This window comes from Ovis aries, chromosome 9, assembly GCF_016772045.2.
Source record: "Ovis aries strain OAR_USU_Benz2616 breed Rambouillet chromosome 9, ARS-UI_Ramb_v3.0, whole genome shotgun sequence".
Classification (NCBI taxonomy): domain Eukaryota; kingdom Metazoa; phylum Chordata; class Mammalia; order Artiodactyla; family Bovidae; genus Ovis; species Ovis aries.
In genome coordinates this window covers 74,300,039-74,309,133 of record NC_056062.1, presented here as the reverse complement: position 1 = coordinate 74,309,133, position 9,095 = coordinate 74,300,039, and the positions used below count along the sequence as shown (strand labels likewise).

The window sequence follows — 9,095 nt, the reverse complement described above, 5'->3', positions numbered from 1 at the left end:
GTAAAACTTTCATTGTTTGCAGATGATATAATACATATAGAAAATCCTAAAAATACCACAAAAAACTATTAGAATTACTAAATGAATTCAGTAAAGTTGCAGGATGCAAAATTATTATACAGAAATCTGCTTTATTTCTACTCACTAAAAGTGGGCTTTCAGAAAGAGACATTAGGGAAAAAATTCCATTTACAATTGCATCAAAAAGAATAAAATATTTAAGAATGATTCTAATCAAAGAGATAAAAGACTTGGAGAACTGTAAGATATTGATCAAAAAAATTGAAATGTTATGAACAAATGAAAAGATATACCACACTCATGTCTTTTGGAAATATTAATATTGTTAAAATGATCATACTCTGCAAGACAATCTACAGATTCAACGCAATCCCTATCAAAATACCAATGACATTTTTCACAGAGCTAGCATAGGGCTATAATCCTAAAATTTGTATGGAAATACAAAAGACCCAAATAGACAAGACAATCTCGAGAAAGAACAAAGCTGGAAGTATCACAAGTCCTAATTTTAAACTATAATGCAAAGCTACTGTAATCAAAACAGTATGGTACTGACATAAAACTTACCCATAGATAAGCGGAACAGCACAGAGAGCCCAGAAATAAACCCATGCTTATACGGTTAATTAATCTATGACAAAGAAGCCAGGAAAATACAATGGGGAAAAGACAGCTTCTTCAGTAGATGGTATTGGGAAAATTGGATAGCTTAATGCAACAGCATGAAACTAGACTACTTTTTCACTCTATACAGAAAAATAAATTCAAAATGAATTAAAAATCTGAAACTATAAAAGTCCTAGACGAAAACATAAGCAGTATGTTCTTTGACACTGGTCTTAGCAATAGTTCTTTGGATCTGTCTCCTCATACAAGGGAAACAAAAGCAAAAATAAACAGTACTACATAAAATTAAAAGCTTTTACACAGCCAGTTCAGTTCAGTTCAGTCATTCAGTTGTGTCCGACTCTTTGCGACCCCATGAATCGCAGCACGCTAGGTCTCCCTGTCCATCACCATCTCCCGGAGTTCACTCAGACTCACGTCCATCGAGTCCATGATGCCAGCCAGCCATCTCATCCTGGGTCACCCCCTTCTCCTCCAGGCCCCAATCCCTCCCAGAACCTACTGAATGGGATAAGATGTTTACAAACAATTTATCCATTAAAGGGTTAATATGCAAAATATGCAGAGAACACATACAAGTCAACATAAAATGGGCAGAGGATCTGAACAGACATTTTTCTAAAGAAGACATACACTAAAGGGTGAAGTGACAAACATATATATATTTTACTATAATAAAATTATTTTTAATTCTCAAAAAAAAGACACACAGATGGTCAACATGCACATGAAAAGATGCTCAACATCACTAATTATTAGTGTTGATGACGCAGAGAAAAGGGGAACACTTATGAACTGGTAGTGGGAAAGTAAATTGGTACAACCACTATGGAAAACAGTATAGAGATCCTCAAAAAAGTAACAGTGAAGCTACCATACGATCCAGCAATTTTACTTCTGGATATTTACTGAAAGAAAACAGAAACACTAATTTGAAAAGATATATGGGGACTTCCCTGGTGGTCCAGTGGTTAAGAATCTGCCTTGCAATGCAGGAGATGGGGGTTCAGTCCCCGGTGGAAGAGCTAAGATCCCACAGGCCACAGAGCAACTAAGCACACACACTGCAACTAGAGAGCGCGTGAGCCATAACGAAAGACACTGCATGACACGACGAAGATCCTGCATGCTGCAACGAAGACCTGACGCAGCTAAACAAAGAAATAGACGATATTTGCACCCCTATGTTCATTTCAGCATTATTTACAACAGCCAAGATGTACAAGCAACGTAAGCGTCTATCAACAGAAAGATGGATAAAGAAGATCTGGTATATAGACAATGTAATATTAATCATTTAAGAAGAAATGAAAAGTTGCCATTTGCAACAATGTGGGTGGATCTAGAGAATATCGAGGCAACTGAACCAAGTCAGAGGAAGACAGATTCTGTGTGATCTTATTTAAATGTGGCATCTAAAAGCCAAACAAAACAAGCTGAAAACAGACTCATAGATACAGAGAACAAAAGAACGGTCACCAGATGGACAGGTGAGAAGGTGGGTGAGATAGATGAAAGGGATTAAGAGGTACAAACCTTCAGTGATATAATAAATGAGCCACAAGGATGTAATATACAACACAAGGAATATGGTCAATAATAATTTAATAACTTTGTATGGGGACAGATGGTTATTAGACTTACCATGGTGATCATTTCATAATGGATGCCAATGTCCAATACTATGTAGTACGCCTGAAACTAACCTCCTACTGTACATCAGATACATTTCAACTAAAAAAATAATATATGTATACTTTTGGAAGAATGAAAACAATATTTATTCAACACTATGAAGTTCTGCCAGAGCTTCAATAAATTGAGGATTTATTCTTTCAACCCTTCTTTCTTAGCTGTCTCCTTAAGGCAGTTTCCTTCTTTTCCCAGTGTGTTCTGGTTCCTTTGGGACAAGGGAATTCTTTGGTTTACCCAAGTCTGAGCTCGAGGGGTGCTCCCATCAAGCACACAGAGTTGAGCGTGCACCACGGAATGAAAGGCTGACAGTTGGGGTAGGAACCCTGGGAATATCAAGGCCACTAATGGATTTGGAGGGAAGCCAGCCATGCCTTAACAGAGGATCCAGAGGGACTGTTCCGAGTTCCCTGAGGTTCCTGAGGCTCTTTTGCTTTCTTGAGACCAAAGTTCAAAGTCGCAGAACTGGAAAGGGTATTAGCGACACAGACTCCGGTCCAACTCTCTCAGAAATTATAAGGCCCTACTCCCTGCTTCCCAAACCAAGTAGGAGAGGCAGGGGCTCTGATTCTTCCTTCATTCTTAACAGCAATAGTTTCTTTTCCTGGTTCTGGGTCGTCAGCTCCATTGCTTTAGAAACAGGTGGCCAGAAAGCTTGAGAGTCCCTTGCAAGGTTCCCCGGGATGTTTGAGTGGAACAAATGTGGAAGGGAGGGAGGGAGGGAAGGAGAGAGGAAGAAGGCATGAAGGAATAAATAAGGGGGAGTGGATGGCTGCGCAAGAGCCTGGGAGCCATAACCACAGCTGGAGGGGCTGAACCCCTGGAGGGACATCCACCCCTGGCCCCCCTCCCATTCCCAGGCCGTCGCTCCTAAGTCCCCCGGTCGGCTGGGCGCCCCCAGGGAGGATGCGGGGGAGAGTTTGAATCGGGGACGGGTAGGGAGCGCGGCGAGGGCGAGGGGCGGCAGGGGGCCGAGAGGTGGGGAAGGGGAGGGCCTTGGAGGAGGAGAGGAGGGGCGCGGGGAGTGGGCGCGGCGGAGGAGGCGGCGGGCCCCTGGCTGCGGCGCGGGCGGGAGGGCTGGCGCGGGGACCCGATGCCGCCGCCGCCGCCGCTGCCGCCGCTGCCGCCTCCTCGCGGGCCGGGGCTGCGCCGCCAGGGCTGAGCCGCCGCCGGAACCAAAAACCCAGCGGCTGCTGGGCGCGCCCGCAGTGCGGGAGGGACGATGGGCTGCGGCGGGAGCCGGGCGGATGCCATCGAGCCCCGCTACTACGAGAGCTGGACTCGGGAGACGGAGTCCACCTGGCTCACCTACACCGACTCGGACGCGCCGCCCAGCAACGCCGCCCCGGACAGCGGCCCCGAGGCGGGCGGCCTGCACGCGGGTGAGTGCGCCCGGCCCCGGGCGGCGGGGGCAGCGGGGCGCCAGGCCAGCCCAGACCCCCGCAGCGTTCGGTGCGGAACGGCGGCGGCGGCGGCGGTGGTGGTGGGAGGGGGAGGCGGGAGACAGGCAGACAGACAGACAGACGGGACCTGCCTTGTGACTGACCCGCCCAGGCCCAGGGAGGGGGTGGGCCACCCAGAGACCCTCAGGGAAGCTGAGTTAGTCCCCGAGCCTCGGGGGAACCCCGCACCTCCGGGCCCCCGCCGGTGCCCGCTCATTGGCAGGGTCGGATGGGGCGGGAGGACAGCGCGCCCGGCTCTCACGCCTTCTCCGCAGCCCACCCACGCCTCCAGCCCTCGGGATGCGCCGCCGCCGGGATTTGGCCACTGTGCACCCATCCGAGGCTCTCCATCCACTGGCCTCTTGCCCCTGTCTCCGTTGATGTATAGACTGACCCAGATTACCTGGGTGCAGTCTTCCTCCTGGCTCCTACCTTTTCTCCTGTCTCGGGTTTTTGAAAACCAGAGTCCTAGTTCAGGGCATAATAAATGCCGGCCGCACCATCACCAGTTCTGCACTTAAGCTACTTTACAAGCAGTTGTTTCCTAGTGAAGACTTCCCTCTCCACTCCACCGTGCCCCGACGCTTAATAACAGGCAGGGCATGAGAGTGGATTACTACTGTAAATTAAATCCTCGTACCATTCCCCCTCTGGCAGAAATCTGACAGAAGGATATGTAGAGAACTTTTTGGACCGGTGACAAATAAGATTTTTTTTTTTTTTTAAGCAGAGAGTAATGATTGTAGCGTAGAGATGAAATTAGATTTAACTGTTGCCACAGACTGACCTTTAATCATGAACGCGTTGGTGATGTTAAAAGGAAAAAACTTCCCTGCTTATTACATGGATGTTGTCAAAAGCCATATCAATATTTGTACAACAATCTTTTAACTGTTTCTTGACCCCTTTGTGTTGCTTGCATTTTGAAATATTGAAATCTAAAATAGAAAATGAGGTTAATTGGAAGAGTAACATATGTTATAAGGAGGAGGAAAGAAATGTCAACTGCTCTTAAACCATCCTTAGTCCTAAATTCCTGCCTCCAAAATAAGAGCTGTCCCTTTTAATCCCGAGACTCTGTCTCCATCTTTTGGAACCAAGCTGGCTCCTTTTTCAGATGAACTTTGTGATTCCCTCCTCCCCCTTTTTTAAAGCGAGAATTGTCTGGGAGAACTGCAAGGCAAACGCTACCTTTGTCTCTAATTCCTCTGACTCACAGTAGCAATCGTAATGGTCATTTTGTGTTGCTGAGGCTTTCAGTGCCTTTTCAAATGGTGTGTTGGCTGAATTCCATGTCAGAAGGAGGGTAAGACATGAGCCTTCAAAACTGACCTGGAAAATGTTAGATGTTATAGCATGTCCCAAGGAGGTGTACTGAGGTACTTCCTCAGGAGAGACTCCAAAGACCAGAGCTACACTCCTAGGAAGTAAGGTTAAAAATATCTAATGTGGAAAAGAACAAAATACAGCTTCAGGGAATGGTTGCCTTGGTGACAGGAAGTATATGTGTGTCTGTACACGTGTGCAAGTGTGGGAGAGTTATTATGGGATGGCTAAATATGTCCATATTAATTTGTTTCCAATGCTTATTCATTTTTTACTCTGCCATCCTGAGTCATGTCCCGTCATGCATCATGAGATCTGCAACAGGTGGTATCTGGGGCAATCACGCTCATTCGTGGTACCCTGCCATACGTGGGACAGCCCTGCCAGGCAGGTGGTCCTGAAGACCTGAGTCATTCACAGGAATGGCTCAACTGCTGTCTCAGAACAGCCCCCTAAAATTGGCAAGACTTTTAGATGGGCAGGATCATTTCAATTCCCTAGAAATTTCCATCAGCCTCAGAGGAGAGGAAACATTTCTGAAGGTCAGCATGGAACCAAGCATTCCCTGGGCTATAGTCACCCTGGGCGATTAGCCATGTGTTCTTTATTTTTTTCTTCCCTCCTGCTCCCGGAGTCCTATCCACCCTCTGCCCGTGTGCCACCTGTTAATTCAATTCCAGGCTTCTGGGGGCACTGCACTGGTCCACAGTGATTGTGTTGTGGTAAGAAGCCAGACACCACATTTTCCTGTTCCCATCAACTCTTTTCTGATGGGGGGACAAAAGGAAAACCAGGATTTAGGATAATTCAGATTGTAAATCATCACTGGGCTTCCCTGATAGCTCAGGAAAGACAGGTTCAATTCCTGGGTTGGGAAGATCCGCTGGAGAAGGTAATAGCAACCCACTCTGGTATTCTTGCCTGGGAAATCCCATAGACAGAGGAGCCTGACAGACTACAGTCCGTGGGGTTGCAAAGAGTTGGACACAACTGAATGCTAAACAACAACAAAATCATCACTAATGGCTTCATGGCTAGAATTCTGGAGCTGGCGGGGGTCTCTGTTCAAGGCAGACTGCACAGCTTCCCAGTCCCTTCACACTTCTTGCCCCTAGCTCCCTCAGTCCTCAAGAGTCCTTTCTTTCTGGGCCCCTGGTCACTCTCTTTTAGTATCCCATTGAAACCACTTTTTATTCTGGCCACCCCAGCCTCAGGAGTTCTGAGTGCAGGGAGTGGACTCATAGCACGCTGTGAAGCCGCCCACTGCGGTCCTCTGAATGAGTAGGCGCTTCATCTAAACCTGCCCTCCTCCTGTCCAGTCTTCCTAAGTTTCCTCCTGCTTTCTCTGCCTTACATCTCTTGTTGCTGATGTTTGCTTCCCTGAATAAGTTTAACCTAGACTCTTCAATGGCACCCCACTCCAGTACTGTTGTCTGGAAACTCCCATGGACAGAGGAGCCTGGTAGGCTGCAGTCCATGAGGTAGCTAAGAGTCGGACACCACTGAGCAACTTCACTTTCACTTTTCACTTTCATGCATTGGAGAAGGAAATGGCACCCCGCCCCAGTGTTCTTGCCTGGAGAATCCCAGGGACAGGGGAGCCTGGTGGGCTGCTGTCTATGGGGTCACACAGAGTTGGACACAACTAAAGCGACTTAGCAGTAGCATCAGCAGCAGACTCCTCCAAGGGCAGTCTAGAACAGCAGGAGGGGAGGGAGCTAGGGGAGTGCAGAGAACTGAGTCATTCATTCTGCCTGGGGAGGGGCCCGTGTGCACAGAGCCCTGCAGGAGACCTCCCTTCGGAAACAGGACTGCCCCTGCAGGCCGCACCCAGCCGATGACCCCCGATCCCCTCCCTGAGTGAGGGCACCTGTGGAGAACTGACCTCTGACTGCGTGGTGGATAAGCCTCCCTCTCCGCCAGCTCGACCTATAGACCTGTTACCACTTGGTAATATTTTCAAACAGTTTTTAGAATTGGAGTATAGTTAAATTACAGTGTTGTATTAGTTTTAAATGTACAGCAAAGTGATTTTATATATATATGTTTGGTTGGTCAAAAAGTTTGTTCAAGTTTTTCATAAGATGGTACAGAAAAGCCCAAATGAACTTTTTGGCCAACCTAATATATAATACATATATGTGTGTGTGTATATATATATCCTTTCTCAGATTCTTTTCCATTTAGGTTATTACAAGATAGTCAAATGATTATTGATTAAGGCCTGTACTCTTAGGAATGACAGGGAAGGGGTCTTCCCACTGGCCATTGTAGTCCTGCTCCTAACACTGGGCCTGGTCACAGTAGGACCTCAATCGATCTCTCTTGAATGAATACATCTCCCAAAATGTTTCTGTGTCCATTTCGTTCTTCCTGTAGTCCGCAGAGTTGATGTTTCCTTTCCTCAAGAGTTCTACCCGCTCTTCCTTTTCAGGTTCTCATCCACCTGGTGGGTTGCATAGTAAGAAAACCTCCCCACCTCTCTACACTCCCTTTGCCAAACACAAGCCTGTTTGTTTTAAGGGTGGTTTTGCAAAAATGACTTCAAGGAACAGGTGGCAACAAACCCGGGCCTTTCATCAACATCTGGGAATCTCACCTCTCACGACCCTGGTCTCCCGGGTGGCCGCCCGTCCTGCCCCAGGCTCTCCAGGCGCTTTGTCCAGCCCAGTGAGAGCAGCGGTCACACTGGCTTGTTCCCACCTCCATCTTTTGGATTAGCCTGGGAGCTCCACTAGAGACTTGGGTCCCCCGCTGCCTTTCTGTCTTCATTCTCGTCGGAGCGTGAAAACCTGCCAAGCTCACTTTCTCGCCCGGCTTTCAAGACCTCCTTGAGAGGACGCCCTGTGCCTTCGTGAGCAATACAAGTCCTGTGTGTGGGGTTTATTGGTTTTCTACGTAACCCCAGAGATACTGCTCTCTCTCTGTTTTTCTCTTTCTTTTTGTCGACTCTGGTCCACCAGGTCCCGGTCTGTTAAAGACCACGACACATACTGTTCTTCACAATGGCTATACCAATTCACATTCCCACCAACAGTGTAAGAAGGCTCATTTTTCTCCACACCCTCTGCAGCATTTGTCATCTGTAGGCTTTTTGATCAGGGCTCCTCTGACTGGTGTGAGGTGGTACCTCATTGTGGTTTTGATTTGCATTTGTCTAATAATTAGTGATGTTGATCATTTTTCATGTGCCTGTCAAGCCATCTGAATGTCTTCTTTGGAGAAATATCTTTTTATGCCCATTTTTTGATTGGGTTGTTTGGTTTTTTATTATTGCATTTAATGAGCTGTTTATATATTTTGCAAATTAAGTACTTGTTGGTTGCATCACTTGCAAATATCTTCTCCCAGTCCATAGGTTGTCTTTCTGTTTTGGTTTTGATTTCCTTTGCTCTGCAAAAGCTTATAAGTTTGATTAGGTCCCGTTTATTTTTATTTTTTTCTATTGCCTTGGGAGACTGCGCTAAGGAAACATTGGTACAATTTATGGGTTTGTGTCAGAGAATGTTTTGCCTATGTTCTCTTCCAAAATGTAACCTTTTCAGGAGATAGAGTTCTTACAGAAGTAATCATGTTAAAATGAGGTCATTACAGTAGGCTATAATCCAATGTGACTGGTGTCCTTATGCAAAGGGAAACGTGAGCACACAGACAAATGCCCAGAGATAATGCCATGTGAAGACAAAGGCAGACACTGAAAGCAAGGAAGGCCAAAGACGGCCAGCCAACCAGCAGAAGTTGCAGGAGAGGCATGAAGCAGAGTCTCTGTCACAGCCCCCAGAAGAAATTAACCCCGCCAACACCTTGGTCTCAGACTTCTAGCCTCCAGAACTGTGACGAGACATTTCTGTTAAGCCCCCCAGTTTGTGGTACTTTGTTACAGCCACAGAATACTGATAGAAATGTTCTTGTGAGCCCAGACACTGAACATTTGGAACTAGCAAGAGGATTTCTGTGGTCACTACTTCACACTTCCTTCTGAGA

The 9,095-nt window shown here is 46.8% G+C and overlaps 1 protein-coding gene across 1 annotated transcript in view; it reads left to right on the top strand.

The window, feature by feature from the left end:
* Positions 1–3,462: 3,462 nt before the first annotated feature.
* The window catches only part of BAALC (BAALC binder of MAP3K1 and KLF4), a 99,580-nt gene continuing 93,947 nt past the window's right edge, over positions 3,463–9,095 (top strand). Inside the window, exon 1 of the mRNA XM_027973154.3 lies at positions 3,463–3,725. Within this exon, the coding sequence (XP_027828955.1) occupies positions 3,566–3,725 (160 nt within the window). The 5' untranslated portion in view covers positions 3,463–3,565. The remainder of the gene's footprint in view (positions 3,726–9,095) is intronic.